This window comes from Eschrichtius robustus, chromosome 20 (genome assembly GCF_028021215.1).
Source record: "Eschrichtius robustus isolate mEscRob2 chromosome 20, mEscRob2.pri, whole genome shotgun sequence".
NCBI classification, from domain to species: Eukaryota; Metazoa; Chordata; class Mammalia; order Artiodactyla; family Eschrichtiidae; genus Eschrichtius; species Eschrichtius robustus.
The window spans coordinates 22,415,895-22,439,726 of record NC_090843.1 but is presented as its reverse complement, the minus strand read 5'-3'; the positions used below and the strand labels follow the sequence as shown (position 1 = coordinate 22,439,726).

Here is a 23,832-nt window from a genome sequence, read left to right as displayed (position 1 = left end):
TCCATCATATATGTGCCCCATCATATATATGTGCCACATCTTCTTTATCCATTCATCTGTCGATGGACACTTAGGTTGCTTCCATGTCCTGGCTATTGTAAATAGAGCTGCAATGAACATTGTGATACATGACTCTTTTTGAATTATGGTTTTCTCAGGGTATATGCCCAGTAGTGGGATTGCTAGGTCGTATAGTAGTTCCATTTTTAGTTTTTTGAGGAACCTCCGTACTGTTCTCCATAGTGGCTGTATTAGTGTACATTCCCACCAACAGTGCAAGAGGGTTCCCTTTTCTCCACACCCTCTCCAGCATTTATTGCTTGTAGATTTTTTGATGATGGCCATTCTGACTGGTGTGAGGTGATACCTCATTGTAGTTTTGATTTGCATTTCTCTAATGATTAGTGATGTTGAGCACCCTTTCATGTGTTTGTTGGCAATCTGTATATCTACTTTGGAGAAATGTCTATTTAGGTCTTGATAGCAAATACATGTCCTTAAATGCTTATCTTAGAAAAAAAGAAAGGCAGGAAATAAATGAAGTAAACGTTCCTCTTGGGAAGTTAGCAAAAGAATAACAAAATAAACCCAAAGAATGTTAAAGAAAAGAAATAATGAAGATAAGATAAAGATAAGAACAAAAGAGAATGAAACAGAAAACAAACATACAACAAATCCAAAAGTTAGTTCTTTGACATACTTGTGATATTAAGAAAGAAAAGAACATAGAAAACCAATGTCAATAATGAAAAAAAGAGGATATCATTGCAGATGCAGCAGGCACTAAAAGATAAAAATAGTATGGATAATTTTATGCTTTGAATGCAAAGATAGGTTTAAGTGGACAAACTCCTAAAAAATATAACTTGCTAAAATAGACTTGAAGAGAATAGAAAACCTTGGTAATCCTCTAACATATGTAAATTATATAAATTGAATCTGTGGTGAAAAATCTTTCCATACAGCCCAAATAATTTCATAATGAGTTCTATCACAATTCATAAAAGAAATAACTTCAGTCTTGACCAACAATTTCTGATCTTCCAGAGGATTGAAAATGAAGAAAAACTCCCAGCTCATTTAATTAGAGACTAGATGGTAACTCCTGACAAGGACAGTATGATAAGAATAATTATATGACGTTGATGTATAACACAGATGCAGATCTTAAAACACCAGAACCAATTTAGGATATACCATGACCAAGTTATCCCACGAATGCAAGATTGATTTAATGTTAAAATCAATTCATGTAGTCAACCATATTAAATGATTAAAGGAAAAAAATTATATGATCATCTCAATAGATGCAAAAAAACCAAGAGCATTATATAAAATACAGCATTCATTCATGATGAAAAGTCTTGTCCAACTTGACAAAGAAAGGACCTTTTTTAACCAGATGGAATGCCTACAAAAACTATATAGGAGACATCATACTTAATATTGAAAAGTCGAAAGCTTTCCTTTTGAGATGGGGAAACATAACAGGGATACCTGCTGTCATTGTTTGTATTAAACATTGTGCTGGAGGTCTTAAGCAGCACAGTAAGACAGACAGGCAGAAACAAACAAAGATACAAGAGATGAAAGGGAGAGACAGAACTGTCATTGTTTGCAGGTATGATTATGTTCATGATATGCAAGAAAATTTACAGATTAGTTACACAAATAACGGAGTTTAGCAGGATGCTAGATACAAAATCATACATTTAAATTTTCATATTAGAAAATGGATATAACAAAAATGTCACCAATTGTAATAGCAAAAAAAATACATGAAACACTTGGGTATAGATCTAATGAGATGCGGGAGACTTGAGGCAAAAATTCTGAAGCATTATTTAGAGGCATTAAAGAATAATGAATTTTAAAAATGAGATTTTTTTATGATCATGAATTAGAAGACTCAATATTGTAAAGGTATCTGTTTTCCCCCAATTTTTCTATATATTTCAAATCAATCAGATAAAAATCCCAACAGGATTTTGTATGGAATTTTGTATGGAAGTATAAAGGGCCAAGAATAGTCAAAGCATTCTTAAAGTATAAGATAGAAAGCTAAAGTAATTAAGATATGTGATATTGGCACAAGGTTAGACCAATGGAACAGAAAAGAGAGCCCAGTTGCAGACCCTTACATATTTGACCACTTGATAAGACAAAGATGGTATTGCAGATAAGTGGGGGAAAGAATGAATTTTTCAGTAAAAGGTTCTGAGACAGTTGGTTATCCATATGGGAAATAGTGAATTTGAACTTCTACCCCATACCATACAATAATCAATTGCAGGTGGATTAAAGATTTAAATGTAAAAGGAAAAAACATAGAGCTTAGAAGATATTATAGAGGATTTTCTCTTTTCACCGCACCTGACGTATTTACTTATTTTTTATTTCAGTGATACTTTATAATGAAAATTGTTGAGCATACAGAAAAACTGAAAGATCTATATAGTGAATACCTATATACCTACCACCTATATTCTACAATTAACACTTATAAATATTGTTTTATTATATATCAATCACTTTTTTAAGTGCCTTTTTTTAGTTCCTAAAATATCTTTTTGATTCTTTTCCCCAAAATTTGCTATTTTTTTGTTCTTTAAACAAAAACAAAATTTTTTGCCTTTTGGTTACTGTTTCTGCCTTTTTTTAAAAAACATTCTAAATGTTCTTATTTTATAATTTCTTTCAAATCTTCTGTTATCTGTAGTACTTCGTAAGCGTTTTTGTAGTTTGCTGCTTCTGACTTTCTTGCAGTGGTTTGTTTCCTTGTGTGGTTTGCCGTTTTGATTGTCATCTCGTCCTCTGGATGTTTCTCGTATCCTGGATTTTAGAGACGTTCTTATGGGGCAGTTCCATATGTGCTTTTGCTAGAGACTCAAGTCTTTAACTGAAGACCTGAGAACTTTATATGGACTGGTTTTAAAATGTTAATACCTAAGCTAAGGGTTCCTGCTTTGGATGAAAGGTGTAAATTCTTTAGGTCCACCAATGACTGTGGTCTGAAATTCCAACCTTCTATGCATGACCTTTTCCATTTATACCTTGGTAGATGGTGAGTTTTTTGATGCGTTCAGGGGATAGCAGGTGATGATGTAGTGCCGTTTTTCTAGTCCCTGTTTCAAGGATGGAGGCAACCATTCATCTCTCTGAGCATTTCGCAGGGAGAGCTTAGTTGGCCTTCTACCATCAAGGTCCTGAGGCCTCGTGTTTAGGTGCCTAGGGATTGCCCTGTCTTGTTGAGCTCAGCTATATATTAAATCTTTTGTGTTTTATTTTATCCGGAGTTATAATATGGTGAAATCTCTCTCTTCCTTCTCTTCCTTTTTTTCTTTCCCTGTTCTCTTTTCCCTACCCCTTTCTTTATGCACTCTTCAACCCATTAAGACTGGCTTTAGCACTTTTCACTGAACCAGTTTTTTCAAGGCTGCAAAATACCTTTATTTGCTAAATCCAGTAGACCTGTTATAGTTCTTACTTTCTTCCACGTCCTGCTTCTTTGCATCATTCAATACAATTGACCACTCTTTTCTCTTTAAAACAATTTCTTTCCTCTTGCTTTTGAAGATTTTATACTTTCCTAGATTTCTCCTCCTTATCTCTCTTGCTGCTTCTATATAGATTCCTTTGTTGACTCCTTCTCTTCTGCCTGAACTTTTTTTGTCTCTTCTTATTTATTTGTTATGCTTAGAACATCTCATTTTATATTGGACTCAGAATTAGAAGTAGAAGCTCTCAGAGAAGACAGCCTCCGTCTCTTGGCAATCTGTTCGTGGCGTTTTTCTTTGGCCTTCTTTATTCTCTTGCCAGAAGTTTAGCATATTCTGCAGCCTCTTCCTTATTTTTCTTAGTACGCTGTTTCTTCAGAGCAATACGCTGACATTTGTGTTGCAGACCACATGGAGTAACAAGATGCTGAATCTTGGGTGCTTTGGTCCTAGGTTTCTTACCTTTGTGTAGGGGCTTTCTCACAACATACTGGCGGACATCATCTTTATTTTTTTATTTTTTATTTTTTTTAACATCTTTATCGGAGTATAATTGCTTTACAATGGTGTGTTAGATTTCTGCTTTATAACAAAGTGAATCAGTTATACATATACATATGTTCCCATATCTCTTCCCTCTTGCGTCTCCCTCCCTCCCACCCTCCCTATCCCACCCCTCTAGGTGGTCACAAAGCACCAAGCTGATCTCCCTGTGCTATGCAGCTGCTTCCCACCAGCTGTCTATTTTACATTTGGTAGTGTATATATGTCCATGCCACTCTCTCACTGTCCCAGCTTACCCTTCTCCCTCCCCGTATCCTCAAGTCCATTCTCTAGTAGGTCTGAGTCTTTATTCCCGTCTTGCCCTTAGGTTCTTCATGACCATTTTTTTTTGTTTGTTTTTTAGATTCCATATATGTGTTAGCATACGGTATTTGTTTTTCTCTTTCTGACTTACTTCACTCTGTCGGACATCATCTTTAGAGAGATTGAAAAGTTTGTGGATTCTGCTAGCTCTTTTGGGCCCCAGGCGACAAGGCACAGTAGTATCAGTGAGTCAGGAATATCCTTCTCCCCTTTTTTTACGATGACCAAATTGAGAACACTCAGATTTGCATTCACAATGCAACCCTGTACAGATTTATGCTTTCTTTCTCCAGTCCTCTTTGGTCTGTAGCAGGAATGCCCCTTACTCAGTAGCAGGCGGACTCGGCCATGGGTCAAGACACCCTGCTTCATGGGGAAACCTTGTTTGTCGTTCCCACCACTGATTTGGACCACATAACCCTTCCATTCTTCACCCAGAGCATCAGCAGCAACTTCTGTGGCCGTACGCTTCTCATAAAAGGTGTGAAGTTTTCGTTCATCGTTCACTTCAATGAGTTTCTGGAAGCCAGTAGCCGGGAAAGAGATGTTCCGCTCCATCCTGAAGTGGCTGATTGCCTCCGAGGCACCACAAAAAAGAGCTGCCTAAACTTTAGATGTTGGAGTTCTTCAGGTTAGGACCTGGGCCCTCTTTCTCTGTCTAACCACTGTCCTTAAGCATAGAATCGTCATGCCACTGTTTTGAAATTTTTCACGTGGTTGGCTTTTATCCTTTAGGTCTTAGCTTAAATATTACTTCACTAGAAATCTTTCCTAGCCACCCAATTTAAATAAATCCTCTACTTTATTCTCTTGCAACACTCTCATATATAATTTATAATTATAAATTTTTGCTTGTAACCTTATTTATAGGCTGACTACAGTACTGGAAAGAAAGAGCCTTGAGGAGAGAAGCTGTCTATTTGTCTGGCAATATGTATACTGCATCCAGTATAGTGCCTGGCACATAAGTACTCAATAAATATGAGTCGAACAAATAAATTCTTGGAAATGATGGAGAAAACCAGGTTTATTTGGTATACTGTCAGAAATATAAACATTTTAGAGAATACATTTTTATTGTTTTTCAAGTAAAAGTTACACTATCAAGTAAATAATAAATACATGAAGTAGCTGAGTAATTCACAACCTCATTAGATTACACAATATATTTTGAGACCCTTTCTCTCCCGACCAAGAAATTATTTCACTTTTGAACTCTTTGTGGTAGGTACAACAAGAATTACTTACTCCCATTTTATTGATCAGACTGTTCACTCAGAAATCTTGTCAACTTTGAATGATACAGCTTGCGAAACCCTCTCCCCTTCTTGATGTCACGCCTTTATTTCATATTTGTTCTTCACCTTCACATGACCTCGGAACCTTGACTTTAGTAACTTAGCCCCTCCTTAATTTATACTTCTTGAGCACCACAGATTGATTTTTTACTTCTCTCAACACTTTGATTCCAACTTCTTTTCTTCCTAATCCTTCTTTTGTCATACCTACTCACCAAGAACCTATCCCCACTCAGTAGAAATACTTGCATTCTTCATTTCTACGTCTTTACTGTAGTGCAGTGTGGGACTGGTGCCAACTCACTGGACTCCCAGAACTGCCAAGGAATCCTTTCACGCATCAACTCCCTCTTAGTCTCTTCAACTGTCATTCTCAAACATTGATCTTTAAGCCCTCATCTTCCCTCAGCTACCCTTGTCCTTCCTCCATCTTCCCTTACTCCTAGTAGAAAACTTAAAGAAAATTTGGACTATCAAATGGGAGTGCCTTCTTCTACCTGTAATATCTGCCATCAAACTTGGGTCTATCTCTTTCCATCCTTAAATATTTCTCCCTTGTTTCATAATCTGTCAAATGAAAATTCCTACCTACACCTGAATTCTGGATCCTAATCCTCTCTGTATTATCAAGGACCTTACATCTTTTTTCCTATATTGGCAAACTCACTTTGCACTCATTCATTTCCTATCACCAGTAAACATGCTCACACATTCTTGGGGGAAAAGAACCACTAAAACTAATAAAAAAAACCTTACTCTGTTGACTCTTACTCTCTGTAGCTACCATCTTTTCTTTTTACTTGTCTTTAGAACCAAAATTCTGAAAGAATAGTCTCTACACTCACTGCCTTCTATTCTTTTTTTTTTAATTTTCATCTTTATGAAAGTTGTACATAGTTTTAAAGCCAAATAGCTCTACCATGCTTTTAACTGAAAAAAAACAAAAACAAAAATTGCAGTCCCGTTTTGATACCCTTAGTATCTTGTTAAATATTGATAAGATATTTTAAAAATATGTGTAAGATATGAAGAGTAACTACAGACACTTGTGTGTCTTCTGCTCAGTTTAAGAAGAACATATCAATAACTTTATGATCCCGTCCCATTTCTTCCTCCTTCAGAGGTAAGCACTGTCCTGGATTTTGTGTTTATCATTCACTTGCATTTTTTCAGGTAGATTTTTGCTGTTGTTGAGATAAAATTCACCGTTTTAACCATTATATAATATACAGTTTAGTGACTTAGCATATTCACAATGTTGTACAACTGTCACCACTAGTTCCAGAACATTTACATCACCCCAAAAAGAAACCTTGTACCCTTTAGCAGTCATTCCTCATTCCCCGTGTTCTCCCTCCCCCAGCAACCACTTTCTGTCTCTATACATTTGCCTATTCTGAACATTTCATATAAATTAAATCATTCAATATGTGGCCTTTTGTATCTGACTTCTTTTACTTAGCATAATGTTTTCAAAGTTCATCCATATAAATAGCATATATCAGTACTTTACTCCTTTTTAGGGCTGAATAATATTGCATTGTATGAATATACTTGTTTGTTTAATTATTCATCAGTTAATGGACATATGAGTTGTTTCCACTTTTTGGCTATTATGAATAATGCTGCTTTGAATATCTTGTACAAGTTTTTGTGTGAATATATTTTTCAGTTCTCTTTTGTATATACCTAGGAATGGCATTGCTAGTTATATGGTAACTCAGTGTTTAACTTTTAAGGAACCACCAGACTCTTTTCCACAAATGGTTGCACCATTTTGTATTCTCACTAGTACTATATGAGAGTTACAATTTCTCTACATTCTCATCAACACATGTTGTTTTCTGTCTTTTCTATTATAGCCATCCTAGTAGGTGTGAAGTAGTAGTATCTTCTTGTGGTTTTGGTTGAGCATCTTTTCATGTGCTTATTGGCCTTTTAACTATGTTCTTTGGAGAAATGTCTATTCAGATCTTTTGCCCATTTTTTAAATTGGGCTGTCCTTTTGTTGAGTTATAAGAATTCTATATGAATTCTGGAATGAGACCCTTGTGAGGTGTATGACTTGCAAATATTTTCTTCCATTTTTTGTTGTCATTTCACTTGATAATGCCCTTTGGTGCTCAGAGTTTTAAAATTTGATGAAGTCCATTTTATCTTTGTTTCTTTTGTTGCTGGTGTTTTTGATGTCATATTTAAGAACCCATTGCCTAATCCAAGGCCATGAAAAGTTACACCTATGCTTCCTTCTAAGAGTTTTATAGTTTTAGCTCTTAACATTTAGGTCTTTGATATATTTTGAATTAATTTTTATATGTCATGTGGGCTTCCCTGTTGGCTCAGTGGTTAAGAATCTGCCTGCCAATGCAAGGGACACGGGTTTGAGCCCTGGTCCGGGAAGATCCCACATGCGGCGGAGCAACTAAGCCCGTGTGCCACAACTACTGAGCCTGAGCTCTAGAGCCTGCAAGCCACAACTACTGAGCCCACGTGCCACAACTACTGAAGGCTGCGCGCCTAGAGCCTGTGCTCTGCAACAAGAGAAGCCACGACAATGAGAAGCCCACGCACCGCAACGAAGAGTAGACCCCACTTACCGCAACTAGAGAAAGCCCGCGCACAACAACGAAGACCCGATACAGCCATAAATGAATGAATGAATGAATAAATAAATAAATTTTAAAAAATTTTATATGTCATGTTTGGTAGGGGGTCCAAATTCAGTCTTTTGCATGTGCCTACCCAGTTGTCCCATCACTATTTGTTGAAAAGACTATTTTATCCCCATTGAATGGTCTTGGCCATTCAAAAATCAGTTGACCATAGATATATGGGTTTTTTTCTCTCAATTATTGGTATATTCCATTGATCTTTATGTCTTTGCAGTAACACACTGTCTTGATTACTGTTGCTTTGTAGCAAGTTTTGCAATTGAGAAGTGTGAGCCCTTCTACTTTATTCATTTTCAGGATTGTTTTGGCTATTCTTGGTCCCTTGTAATCCTATGTGAATTTTAGAATCAGCTTGTCAATTTCTACAAAGAAGTCAGCTGGGATTCTGATAAAGATTATGTTGAATCTGTAGATCAGTTCGGGGAGTATTGCCATCTTAACAATGTTAAGTCTTCCAGTCCATGAACATAGGATGTTTTTTCATTTATTTACACCTTCTTTATTTCTTTCAATAATGTTTTTTTTTAAGCTCTGTTTCTTTTGTTAAATTTAATCCTAAGAATTCTCATTTTTTATGCTACTGTGATTTTTTTATATTGATCTTGTATCCTACAACTTTGCTAAACTCATTTAGCAGCTCTAGTAGTTATTTTTGTGAATCCTTTAGGGTTTATTACATATAATACCATATCATCTGTGAAAAAAGATAGTTTTACTTCTTCTTTTTTCCATCTGCTTTCCCATCTGGATGCCTTTTTTTTTAAAACATGTCTAATCGCCCTGCTTCGAACTTCCAATATAATGTTGAGTAGAAATGACAAGAGCAGATAGCTCTGTCTTAGAGGGGAAGAGACATCTTTGTTCTGATTTTAATGGGCAAGCTTTCAGTCTTTAAGTATGATGTTAGCTGGGGGGTTTTCATAGATGCCCTTATCAGATTGAGGAAGTTCCCTTCTATTTGTAGTTTGTTGAGTGTTTTTCTCATGAAAGGGTGTTACATTTTGTCAAATGCTGTTTTTGCATCTATGAAAAAAATATGAGGTTCCCCCCACCCCCATTAATGTGGTATATTATATAGATTTCATTTTTATGTGTTGAACCAATTTTGCATTCCTGGGATAGATCCTGCTTGGTCATGGTCATGGTGTATAATCTTTTTAATATGCTGCTGGATTTGGTTTGCTAGCAATTTGTTCAGGATTTTTGCATCTATATTTATAAGAGATGTTAGTCTGTAGTTTTCTTGTGATGTCTTTGTATCAGGGTAATACTGGTCTCATGGAATGAATTAGAAAGCGTTATCACCTCTTTTATTTTCTCTTCCTTTTTAAGATGGTTTTACCATGTGTTTCATATCCCTAAATGTGTATTGTTTAATTTAACTGTTTTTGACTTTTATATAAATGGATTCATATATTTCCTGGTATACACGTATGAGAGTTTATCCAGGGTATGGCTTTTATTTGTTATTATTTGATTGCTTTAAAGTAGTTAAACCTGTGTGTTTTTCCTAAACACTGCTTCACCTGTAGCCTGTGTATATTGATATATAATGTTGTCATTATCATTTTTTCCCTAGATATTCTAGTTTCAGATTTGTAGAAAGGCCTTTTTAAAAATGTTAATTCCCAGTTTCATTGTACTGTGTTCATATATGTTGCTTTTATTATTTCTTCTTTGGGGGATTTATTATGGTTTCCTCTGTAGCCTAGTAGGGTCTTTTGGGGTGAGTGTTCTATGAGTACTTTTAAAAAAGATGTATGCCCTATTTTCAGGCACATAACCATGTTAAAATATCCTTAAGGTGTTCTGTATCCTTGTTTATTTTTTATCTCTTTGACCTGTCATGAAATGAGATGATTTGAGTCTCCTTACTTTAGTATGTTCATGTGTTTCCCTTGAATCTCCTCTAGTTTCTGCTTTATGGATGTTGCTACTAGATTATGATAGTTAGATATTAAGATTTTTAGATACCGTGAGTTGCCCTCATTGACATTATAAGTACCTTTATCTTGTTTAAAGCTTTTAATGTAAATTCTACCTTGATTGAAAGTAGAAACCCTGACTCTTGCTTTCATTTTTTGTATATGTGTTGCTCAGTATGTCTCCATCCTTTTGAGTCTTTCTGAATCACCCTGTTTTGAATGTGCCCCTCATGATCATCATGGAGTTGGGTTTTGCTTTGTGTTACAGTATGAAAAACTTTTTTGAGTTAATTTTTTATATTTTATGTGACAGATGTGTTTAGTTCATATTTATCTTTTTAAGTCACTGAGTCTGTGCTCTGTTTTTCTTCTATGAGTGTAAGGTAAATAAAGCTATAGATAGATGGATAGATATAGATAGGTGGATATAGGTTGGATTATATTTTTGTTGTAATTACCTTTATAACTTAATAAAATTACCTTTCGTTCTTTATTTCTTTTAGAGAGTATCCATCATTTTCATACTGTAAGCAGGGGAAAGTTTCCTTGTTTCCTCTTTTTCCTCCCTTTCATTTCGTCTACCACCTAATATCAGTAAACTTAGTGTGTATGTAGCATACAATTAAATATGGTTGTATAGTACTTACATTACTTAATTTTCAGTTTTAAATGGAGTTCTTTTTTACGTCTATTATAGTTGTAACGAAAGGCAAATTCTAATTCCCATTTACTTATCTCTACCCCCCTCCCCATGTTATATTAGTTATACCATTTCTTTCTTGTGAGGGCATATAACATGTACATTGTAATCTGACACCCTAGTAGCCCCACTCCTTTTAACCTCAATTCTACATGTAAATGTATACAAAGCAGCCTTCCAGTACTTCTGTTGAGTTTTTCCTCATCACTTCTGCTGTTTATTTCCTAGTAACTTCTTTAAAGGGGGTTGTACAAACAATATTTCCTGAATTATTTTTTTATATATAAAAATATATATAATATATGAGATATTTTATATTATATATTTATAATATAAGCATTATATAATCTCATATGTTATATGAACCTATAAAAATAATTCAATCACATATATAAATATATGTACATTATAAAATCCTTGGTTAATACTTTCTTTCCCTAGATATCTTGTAGTGTTGTACCACTGGCTTCTGGAATTGAATATAATCCTGAAGAAATTGAAGGCTGAGCTGATTTCTCCCTTTGATGGTTTTACCTAGCTGCTCAGAGGAGTCTTTCTTTACCTTTAAGATTCAATAACTTTACTACAGTGTTGATTATGACCACTGTTTTGGGACTGTTTTCATTGGCACAAAATGTGCCCCTTCAACATGTAGATCAAGACATGTGGTGGGGGTTTTTTGTTTTGGTTTTGGTTTTTTGGCCTGTATATTTGAAGGGATTTGGATATTTGTATATTTGAAGGGATGTCTCCCATTGCTCCAATCCAAGTTCTTCCCTCTGCTTTTTCTAGATCTCAGAAATTCTTGATGAGTGCAAGAGATGTAGGTGTATCACTTCAAGTGAGCCGTTTATCATACTTGAAGTATGTTTTTGCTGTCATTTTCTGAAATCTGCTACTGCTGGCCTTTTTTCACTGCTCACTTGGCCTTGAATGGCTTCTGCTTCATTTCTCCTCACATAACTTCTCTTATGCCTTTTTCTCTTATGCATTTTTTCATTCTCCAGATCATATCACCATTTTGCTTTTGTGTAGTATTCCAGAGAAAAAGAAAGTTGTTTTCCTGTGTTGCCACATTCATACCAGAAATTCTGGTATTGTTGTTTTCTGTTAGTTGCTGATGTACAGAAACATGATCTGTTTGTTTGTTTTTTATGTATCCAGCAACCTTCCATTACTAGTGTTTGGTAAGAGTTTATTATCTGAAGAGTTTGTTGGATTTTGTACATACTGTCTGCAAATAGTGACATTTCAGCATCCTCCTTTCCATTTTTTACACCTTTCTTGCCTCCCTCCTTCCCTTCCTTCCTTTTCCTTGCTTCCACCCTCTACCTCCCCTTCCCCCTCCCCTCCCATTTCACTTCAGTGTTACCATTTCAGCTACATCTTAGGAGTTGAGGTGTGTCATTTTTATCTCTCAGTTTGAAATATTTTCTACTTGATTATGATTTCTTCTTTACTAAGTTATTTAAAAGTGTTTCTTAATTTCCAAATATGTGACTGTTTTTTCCCCTGATTATTGTATTACTGACTTCTAATTTAATTGTAATACAGAGAATAATACCAGTTGTTTGAAATGTGTTAAAGTGGTCAGTTTTCTTAAATGCTCTGTGTTTACTTGAAAAGAATATATATCCTCTGCAGTTGTTGGCTGCAGTTTTACACATATCCTATTTGTTTGAGACTGTTAATTATATTCCTTGAATCAGTTATACTCTTACTAAATTTTTTTGCTTGCTTGAACTATCAGTTACTGAGAGAGGAATGTTAATCTCCCACTGATGGTGGATTTTTCCATTTCTTCTTATAGCTTTGGCATTTTTGCTTATGTATTTTGAAGCTGCATACAACTTTATAATTGTTAATAGATTGAGCCTATTATTATAAAGTGATATTTTTGCCTTAAAGTTTCTTTTGTCTGATACCAATTTTGATAGCTTTATTTTGGTTAGTGTATTTTCTGATGTTTTTTTCCACCCTTTTTCTTTTAGCTTTTATAATCAACATTTAGTTGGGTTATTTGTAGGTGTTTTATCTAGTCTTCCAATATCTTTCCCCCCCCCGCCCCAGTCTCTCTTAATTGGAGTATTTAATCTAAATATAGGTAATGTCATTTCCAGTATATTTGGATTTAAATCTGCCATCTCATTTTGTCCTTTCTTTTTTTTCCACCTCCCTTTTCCCCACTTCTTTTCCTCTTTATTTCTGCATTCTTTTCTTGGTCTCAGCAAGAAATACTGGACTGGGAGATGTCTAGTATATTGATGAAGTCATGGAAATGGATTAAATCACCCAGGGAGAAAGGAAAAACACAGTATCAGAGATGAAGAATTCTTTCCATGAGCTTATCAGCAGACTAGACACAGCAGAAGATAGAATCAGTAAATCTGAAGACAAGTCAATATAAATTATCCAAACTGAAATTGAAAGAAAAAGTAAAATAACAGAACAGACTATCCAAGATCAATGGGGTAATATCCAGACAGTTTAATACAATATTACTAAAGTCCCAATAGGAGAGAGAAATGGGATAGATTCCAAGAGATGATGGCTAAGAAGTTTTTTCTTTTCTTTTTTTAGTGGGACATAAAATAATGACATTTTAAGGGTAAATGAGATATATGGTAAAGTGGTCTCAGGCCCTTGGGAAGAAGAAAATTCAAACTTCTTTAGAACAACTTAGGCTTCGAAAAACTCCTAGATAGGGATTTCCCTGGTGGTCCAGTGGTTAGGACTCGGCGCTTTCACTGCTGTGGCCTGGGTTCACACCCTGGTTGGGGAACTAAGCCACGCAGCCACAAAAAAAAAACTCTTAGATAAAGCTCCCCAAAACAGAAGATCATAGTCATATCACAAATCCAACTGAGAAACTAGACACTATGGGCTAGAGTTAATGGAGAAAAAAAAAGAGCAGAGTCAGGCCCCTTAAGACTTAAGATATTGGAATTGTCAGCTCAGATTACAGTGTGTAAAACAAGCATATTTAATATGTTTAAGAATAAAAAGGGTTTGAGATCATGAGTAAAGGGCAAGAGACCATATAAAAACTCAATGGGAGGATTTAATAGCGTTTTGCACAAAGTTGAATATTAAATTGTAACACATCTGAAGAAGTATCAGGATGCAGGAAAAAATGGAGAGAGGGAGGGCAAGAAGGAAAGAGAAATGGTGGAAAATACATGAAGAGATGAAGAGTTAGATGACAAAGAATGAGAAGCTCTAATGTGTCTAGACAGAGTTCCAGAACAAAAGAAAGAAAAAGAATAGGGCAGAGGCAGCATTCAAAGAGGAGATCCCAGAATTTGTTGAAAGACACAACTCACAGATTCAGGAAGCCTAATGAATCTCAAGCAAGATAAAAAAGAAGTCTACATGTAGACACATCCTGGTAGAACTGTACAATACCATAGAAAAATACACAATCTTTGAAGAACTGTTGTAGTAACACGGAAGTCAGAATACAGTGTCAATTCTCTTATAATCTAATGGAATGTTGAATGTGCTCAGAGCAAACAACCATCAACCTAGAATTGTACACCCAGCAAAAATATCTTTAAGAGTAGAGATTAAAAATAGATAAATTTTCGGATAAAAAAATCAATTTGCCACCAGAAGACTCTTCTAAAAGAAATTTCAAAGAAAGTACTTAAGAAAGAAGGAATGTGATTCCCTTTGAAAGGCTTGAGATGCAATAAGGAATCTCTTATAATCAATATTTAATTGGATTGTATGTGGTTTTTTTGTTTTTTGTTTTTTTAATATCCAGTCTTCTGATCTCTTTTTTGGAAGAGTAAATCTTCCAAATCTATATAAACATTATAAAAAACCAATGTTGTATGGAATTAAAAATAAAAACCAAAATAGAATTAAAACATGCTTCTGCAGCCACCATTGCTAGAAGATGGATTCCACTTGGCACCTACTGCTTTTTTTTTTTTTTTTTTTTTTTTTTTTTTTTTTTTTTATTTGGCTGAGCCGGGTCTTAGCTGCAGCACGCGGGGTCTTCTCTGCTGCGTGCGGGATCTTTAGTTGAGGCATGCAAACTCTTAGTCGCGGCATGTGAGATCTAGTTCCCTGACCAGGGATCGAACCCCAGGCCCCCTGCATTGGGAGCACAGAGTCTTAGCCACTGGACCACCAGGGAGGTCCTGGCACCTGCTTCTTTATACTGCTCACTTTTGAATGAAAGTCTCATGCAGATGCATTTCACAGGAAAAGAGGGTAGACCGTATGTCTGCACCCTAGTTTTAAGGGAAGTTGGGAAAGTGAGCTTTCTGACTTCTGTCTGGGAAACTAGCACTGATAAGGAAGACTATCCACAAGTTGCTTAATAGCCAGACAACATGAAATTGCCCAGGATTCTGAGAGAAAACTATTGAGAAGGATCGAATCGGGAAAAAATCATAATGTGCTATATATTCACTTTTCAATTTTAACTAATGTATCCAAATGAGTTCAATACTGGCATTCCACAAAATACATCAGCCTTCTCTTGCATACTGATTAAATAGCTTATGTGAGAAATAGTGGAGAGATGTTAGATGATGGAGATGCTTTGAAAGTGTATCCAAAAGATACTAAACTGAATAAAAGAAAGGCTGATTGTAGAGCCTTTGAAATGAGATTTATCTTTAGGTCTGTTAACTAGAAGGAGCTACTCATCTACCCTGCTGTAGAAGGCTAGCAAGCAATCATTTATCATTCCTTTCCCCTTCTCATTCTTCTGTGCTGCTTTATAGCAAATGAATATACTCAACTTGCTTTGAGATGTCTTTTGATGTCTAGTTTTTAAGTGGAACTGCTGAGGCAAATTGGAGCACCTCTTTGGGTCAGTCCCACAGTTTAGAGCCAAAACGTTATTAAGACTAATGGATAACCAACATATCTGTGTTGGCTTTTCAAAATTAGCAGTGCAGCTTATTTGGAGAATAATCTTGTAACGTTTAACCCCATAGCTGGCCACAGTCTCAAGTAATGCTTTTTGCTATAAAGTCTAAAAAGTTGAACGTTAATAGTTACTCCAGCTTCTTTGGGTTAGTAACTTGCCTGGCATATCTTTTTCTGTCCTTTAACTTTCAACTTTCTGAGTCCTCATGTTTTAGGGATATCTCTTATAATCAGCATGTAGTTGGATTTGTTTTTCTGACAGTTTTTTATTTTAGTACATTTACATTTCTTGTGATTACTTATAAATCTGTTTCTTACATCTTTTTACTTTCTATTTTCCTGATTTTTCTGTTTTTTGTTGTCTGTCTTACCTTTATAAATCTTTCCCCCTTTACTACTCCTATTCTTATAACAACCCTTGGAATTCTAATACAAATTATGCTTAATTTAACAAAGTCTAAAGTTAACTCCATCTCAATCAGTAGAAGGACTCTAGAACGCTTTAATTTCAAACACCCTCTCCTATTATATATGGCTGTGTCTGCTAGCATTTTTTTTTAACCCTTTTCCATCCTGCAAGCTAGGTGTTGTTGTTACTGTTGTGATTATTAATCTATATATTTATTAATTTCATTTCTTACCACTTACCTTTAGTTTTTCAGACCTTTTGTCTGGCATCATTTTCCTTCCTTAAAACAGTGACTTTCAAGTCCTCAGTAAGAAATATTTTTAATATTACAACCACACAAACACAACTGAAACAAAAGTTTTACAAGACAGTATTTACCTTTATTATGTGAAATATCCTCTGTATTTTTCTATTCTTTTTTTTTTTTTTTCCTTTTTTTCTGCGTGTTACAATCTACGGAATCAATGTCATGACCCACTAGTGGGTCACAATCTATGATTTCAGAAATACTGCTTTAGGAAGTTCCTTTTTAATGAATCTGTAGGTGGTAAATTCTCTTTTTATCTGGAAGTGCCTTTATTTCATCATTTCTGAAAAATATTTTCATTTGGTATACAAATGAAAATGTTTTCTCTCACACACCAGAGCATACTATCTTCCATCTTTTGATGTTGCTTTTGAATCTTCTGTCAATCTGATTGTGGGTGATCCTTAATTTTTTTCTGGGTAGTATTATGATTTCATTGTCTTTGGTCCCATAGTTATGGGACTCAGTTTCACTAGAGTGTTTCTAGGTGCTTATTTTTATTAGCCTGTGTGGTATACCTGTGCTTCCTGTACCTGCGGAGTCATGTCTTTCATCAGTTCTGAAAAATTCTCAGCCATTATATCAATAGAAATATAATTCACCTACCATAAAACTCACCCTTTTAAAGTGTACAGTTCAGTGGTTTTTAGTACATTCCACAGGGTCATGCAACCATTGTTACAATCTAATTCCAGAATGTTTTCACCACCCTGCTACATTTTTTTGAGCTGTATCTTGACTGTCTTTTAACCCATCCCGTAGATAGTTGGTGAATTTTTTTGTTTATTTTTTACAATTAGGTTTTTCAATTGTAAAAATCTCATTTGGTTCTTTCTGCAATCTGCCTATTTTTTTGGTTTTGATTTTTTTTTTTTAATTTATTTTTATTTATTTATTTATTTATGGCTGTGTTGGGTCTTCGTTTCTGTGCGAGGGCTTTCTCTAGTTGCGGCGAGCGGGGGCCACTCTTCATCGCGGTGCGCGGGCCTCTCACTATCGCGGCCTCTCTTGTTGCGGAGCACAGGCTCCAGACGCGCAGGCTCAGTAATTGTGGCTCACGGGCCTAGTTGCTCCATGGCATGTGGGATCTTCCCAGACCAGGGCTCGAACCCGTGTTCCCTGCATTGGCAGGCAGACTCTCAACCACTGCACCACCAGGGAAGCCCGGTTTTGATTTTTTAGAGTGTTTTATGTTTGCTAATTTTTGTAATTCCATTTTATATTTTAAACATTTTATAGTTACTTTATATTCTGTAACAGACTATTCCAAAATCTGAGTTCTTGGGGACTAAATCTATTGCTTATTTTTTGTGACTCTTGCTTGTGATAGATTGATTTGCTTTTGTGTGTGTAGTAATCTTTGATTGTAACTCATATTTTATTGATCCTAATCTAGGAAAAAATTTGGGAGCAAAATTGAGGATGCTTTCTGAGAATATATTTTACTCCCACTGCCAAGACCCAGAGATCCTGGGATTTCCAGCCTACTTCCAGGTTCTTTTCCTTATTAGTGAGGCTTCTCAAGTTTAGTTCCCCCACCTTGCTCAAACCTCAAGCTCCAGTGTCACCCACATGTCCTAAGGAGAGCCCTCGCCCATCACAGCTCTGATTTCAGTTTCAGGTCATAGCTGATTTTTAAATTTTGTTTTGTTTTTTCTTCTCCGATTGCCCTTCTCGGGGATTTACTTTTCTCTCTGTGGTTCCTGCAGTGCAGTGAAAATTGTGTTTTATGTATCTGGTTGGTTGAGGGGTTTTTAGCCAGGGATAGGAGTAGGGAATGCCACAGTATCTAGTCCACCACACTGCCAAAAGAGAAAGTAAAATTAAACTCTGAACTTTGTTTGAAGACAACCGTTAGTATAACCACATGCTAATTACCCCACCATATTGCTACTTCTGCTCTATCTGACTTTAACTGGTACCATTAAATGTTATGAAAAGCCCTTTTTCCCTCTTCAGGGAAGACTACTTTTTTATAACATTCACTTAAAACTCTACCAAGTCATTTTTTGTTTTATTTTGTGGTTCTTACAGGATTATGTTGATAAAGAGAAGGCAATTGCCAAAGCGTTGGAAGACCTCAGAGCCAACTTTTACTGTGAACTCTGTGATAAGCAATATCAGAAACATCAGGAATTTGACAACCATATCAACTCCTATGATCATGCACACAAGCAGGTGAGGAACAGTTAACTTCTAACAAAGAAAAACATACTTTATTTGTTATAACTATTGAATTTTATGAGTGTACCCCAAAAAACTTGTTGACTATGGTTTCTTGTATCTGCCTGTCTTTATCTGAGGTCATCTGACTGACTTGACTTTTCTCCAGTGACAGAGTCCTGACATTGACCTCATCCTTCCAAGATTGTATATAGAGTGAAGAATTGTGAGCTTCATAAATCGTGCATAAAATTTTTGACTTTGAGTGGTTTCTAAATTTGTATTTTTCAACTAAGGATCACTGGGAGCTTTGTTTCCCTTTCTCCCCCTTTCTGAACTTGTTAAACTTTGAACAGTTATCTCAGACTGTGGTCATTTCATCTTCTGTATCTAAGAATTCATGCTGTATTGGTTATTTCCTATCAGTAAGTCATTTTGTTACTTGGTATACCTTGGAGGATAGATAATTTTTGAGAAGAAAAATAAAGTTAGATGCTATTTTAACTTCAACAGAAAATTCTGATGCTGCATGTTGAAGAGCTTGCTGAAAAATGAATTACACCTTCTTTATGGTCTTTTTCTTTCTTTTCTTTTCTTTTCTTTCTTTCTTTCACTGATTTAGAAAAGAAACTTATTCCTAACTAGTACTGGCATAAAGAAGGCGGCAATAATTCCCTTGGGGGATTTTAGAAGGAGGAAATGAATCTTTACATCTATAGAACAATCCTAACTTATTAAAGAATTTTGAGCCATTCGATCTTAGGTGACTTTAGCAGAACTTGCTAAGTCTTTGGGGGTACAATGGTTGTAGTTGTTAAATTTGTAAGATTTATGAGCATTGCTAGAATGCTCTCATAAGCTGGACCTGTCGAAGCAACTTTTTTTTAACCTTTGTTTCATCTTCCAACCAACCATAAGATTTTAGTGCACATAAAAGGCAAGCTTTGACTAAGTTTTCTTTTACTGGCACAGGAATAGTTTGTAAGCTGGTTGTGGTCTTATACTTTTTCCACATTTAACCACACCTAACCAGTTTAAGATTCTTCCACTGATAGAGTTATATTGAAGACAGCTTTTCAACTTTTTATACAACTTTGGACATTGTTTTAATCTATTGTCAGCTCTACTTGATTTGAGGAAGAGAAATCTAGAGAGCATATATATGGACAAGATATATTAGCAATTACCTTACTACTTCAAAGAATCATCTGTCAAGAAAGACAGATGCAACAGTGAATATTGCTTATCCAGTAACTTTTCCAGCTTTTTGGTGTGTGTGTAGTTCAAATTTGGGGTTTTGTTTTTGTTTGTTTTGGGGAATTAACAAAGATATTTAGCACCTAAATACATATCTACCATTTTAGGCTCTTGAGAATTTCTTCAGTTAAGAATTGTGTATGATAAATTAAAAGAATTGATATATTTATATGTACAACTAAATCACTTTGCTGTACACCTGAAACTAACACATTATAAATCAACTATACTCCAATATAAAATAAAAATTTTTTTAAAAATGAAAAGACTCCAGAGGAAACTTTAGGCACCAAAAAAGAACAATTAGAAAGGTTACATTCGTAGTTGAAAGAAGTTTCTTTCTTTCAGTTAGAAAAAAAATGAACCAGGAAAAGTGTGATTCAAACTTGAATCATGTATAGACTTGCTTTTTAAGGGGAAAAAATTCTATCAGAGCAAAACAGATTTACAAATTAAATCTGAGCAAAAATACGGAACTAATAAAATTCGCATTGACAACATTAATGTGATGGATGATAATGTTTTAGTGATGTTGCTCTCAATTTGAGAGTAGTAGAAATTATTACAACTGATTCATTTGAATTTGACATGTTTATTCTCCCGTGCACCTTGTGTTGGCTCTGTTCTCTCATCACTTTTCTCTTTTGCAGTGATTCTCCATCTGGGGAGATTTTGTCCCCCAGGGGACACTTGGCAATGTCTGGAGACATTTTTGATTATCACAACTAGGGAGATGGTGCTACTGGCACCTAGTGGGTAGAGACTAAGTGTGCTGCTAAACATCCTACAATTCACAGAAAAGCTTCTTGCAACAAAGAATTACCTGGCCCAAAATGTTGATCAGTAGTGCTGAGGTTGAGAAACTCTGTTCTCTTAAGACTACTGAAAAACTTTAAAATACATACGATATTGTGATATTGTTTGGCCTTTGTTTGGTACAAACCAGTCAATTTCATTTCAAGTCCCCAGTTACGTTGTAAACATTTCTACTGTTCTCATCTAAATGATCTCAAATATTTATTATTATTACTCTTTTTTAGATTATCATCAAAATGAAAATACAAAATTAAGGATTTCTTATATTGAACTACCTTATCCTTTAATATAGAATATATCTGTGATCCCTGGTCTGGGAAGAAAGTCTTTAGCTGGTGTGATTAATGAATGCATGTAAGCTTATTTGTTCACCTTGATCAAAAGCCCATCTTAGGTGTTAAACAAAGAACAGATGTGGTGTAAGTTTGTTATTTTGTTTGGTTTTTGGTAGTGTTCTTTATTTGGTTAAAATGTAGGCTTTTCATCTTTCTTTATACTGTTCTCAATGCAAGTGGTAGAATGTTGAAACAGAATGCTATAAATATATAAACAAAAAAATGCACAGTACTGAATTTTTTATAGTTACTTTTCCCTGCCCTTAGAATTTCTAAGGAGACTTTAACTGACCTTGGTACAACACAGCTAAATAATCCCTAAGAGGAGGAGGTAGGTCCTATTTTTCATTCCTCTTTGACGGACATGAACTTACCATACAAATGGACCTACCATTTTCCAAATTTATGCTCTAAAATCATAAAGACACCCTGTCTTGTCTTCCAGGAAGGCACACAGGATTATTATGAATCTGAGATAATAGGTAAGTACATTCAACCCTATATTAGTAAATCCCTAGTTTGCATCTTTCATCAAATTTTCACCATTAAAATTTTCCAGAGAAATAATCTGTTATGTTAGTGGTAAACTTACTAGTGTAGGCAGGATCCTGAACATGCCCTTATCTTTATTAAGCACAAGTAATCTCTCAAAAAGGAGCTATGTGGTCACCCTCATTTGTGGTGATTTCTTATCCCCCTGCCCTTTGGTGCTATGTACATCTCACTATTCACTAGTTTTTCTCAAATTTTCTAAGATATTTTGTGAAGAGAGTCATTAATACACAGATATTAAGACCCAGCTTGATTTTCAGAGATGAAAAAACCTAATTAGACATTTTGGCTCTTTTTAGCAGTTTAATCCTCTTTAAAAGTGGTAATTTCATACATTTTGAGATCTTCAAGGGTAAGCCTTCCATTCCTCAAGGGATAACCCAATGTATGATTCATTTTTATATAAGTTCTGATATGCCTGAGTGCTCAATAAACATTAGTATTCATCTTCTACCTTTGTTGGCTTAGTTATAAGTTAAAGTTGACTTTGAAACTAAACATTTTTCCATCTCTACCTCCGTGCCTCTTTATTTTACATATCTTTTTAAAAAACATATCTGCTAATGGATATAACAATGGAAACCATTTCTTTAGCCTTGCAAGGTTTAAATTTCAAACTCCAAAGAATATTCTCTTTCCCAGAGGTAAATTTGTAGCAGCACAGTAGTTGGTGCCTTATTTTAATGCTGGTGTGTTTTGGTTTTGCTTTTGCTTTATTGGTGCCTTATTACCCACTCAGGATTCTTCCAGTCTTACTCTCTTTTATTTGTGCCACTAAGGGGCTCTCCTCACTAGCCTCCAGTACATAAACTAGAGATCACAAATTGTCCCACAGATGTACAATTGACCCTTGAACCACACGGGGGTTAGTGGTGCCAACCCTTCTATGCAGTCGAAAATCTGTGTATGATTTATAGTTAGCCCTTCATATCTGACGTTCCTCCCTATCTGTGGTTCCATATCTGTGGATTCAACCAACCCCAGATCATTTAGTACTATAGTATTTACTATTGAAAAAAATCCACATATCGGTGGATCTGCACAATTCAAACTCATGTTATTCAAGGGTCAGCTGTATTTTGCCTGGTCTTTGTGGTGTCAGTTTTTTTCTCCTGTAATTTCAGTTGGTTCCCAACTTTTTAAAATGAGATATTATATCATTCAGGCTTTGGCTTATCTTGAAGAATTGAAACCTCTGAGAACATTGGGCCTGCATGTCAACATAACAGTTGGGTAAAGCTGATTAGTTGCCTTCTCTTTAGAAAGGCATGTTCTCATTCTCCAATTAGATATGGTTTCCACTTCATCTCTTCTCTTACATCAACCTGTGAAACTCATTACATTACCTACCAAATCCCTCTAAACATTTGAATTTGTGACCCAGGCCTGTACCTTTCTTTCTTTTCCACACAGGCTCTCACAGGTTCTCATTGACACTAGGGAAGTAGCACATTGAAAAGATGCCTTCTTTTTCCTCCTTATTCTTGGGTATAACTTCCTTGCAATTTCAAAACCATCTGTGGTAGTCCAATCCAATATCAAAATCTGGTACTGTAATGCAGCTTTGAGAAATTCCTTTAACTTGTACAAAGAATCAGTATCTCCATCAGAGGAAAGAATGCTTGCAGCCTGCCTCTTCTTTTTGCTAAGATAGCTTCAGTATGAAAACCCATGTACTTCAGTACATTTTTTTAAAAAAGAAATACCAAGGTCTGTTTTAGCTGTAAAAGTAGTGGTTTCCTGAGCTTTATAAATGACTGAACTAAAACAAATCAAGCCTGTAGCAGCCATTAGTGATTTCTCTATTCTGAATTGTACAGAATAGAATCTATAACTACTACATGGTTTAGTTAACTTTGTCTAAACTTTGTCTAATACTTCTGAATTGAAGTATTTTCTGAGAAATTCTTTGGTGATAGAAGGAATGATCATTTTTGGACTTCACATGAACTTCATTCAAGTTTGGAGTACTTTCCACCTAAAGTTTCACTATTGACAGGTCAGATTTTTTTGCCTCTCGATGCATTTGATCCTCTGTATGCTTGGCACATGTAACATCAGGACAGTAAGCACACCAAAGCCAGTTGAACCTCTGGGAAGCCACTGCAGATCTGATGAAATGTAACTGTATTCCTTTTTCAGTGCAA

At 35.4% G+C, this 23,832-nt stretch overlaps 1 protein-coding gene and 1 pseudogene across 6 annotated transcripts in view; one reads left to right on the top strand and one right to left on the bottom strand.

Moving 5' to 3' along the window:
• The window catches only part of GPATCH8 (G-patch domain containing 8), a 112,095-nt gene that overhangs the window by 64,874 nt on the left and 23,389 nt on the right, over nt 1–23,832 (top strand). For 5 of the 6 annotated variants that reach the window (XM_068530351.1, XM_068530353.1, XM_068530352.1 and 2 more), the window contains one exon: nt 18,597–18,740. In XM_068530351.1, the coding sequence (XP_068386452.1) occupies nt 18,597–18,740 (144 nt within the window). Of the gene's footprint in view, nt 1–18,596; nt 18,741–21,575; nt 21,616–23,832 lie in introns of those variants that run through there. The other variant, XM_068530356.1, reaches the window with a different exon arrangement.
• On the bottom strand, nt 3,707–4,922 carry LOC137754864 (small ribosomal subunit protein eS6-like; annotated as a pseudogene).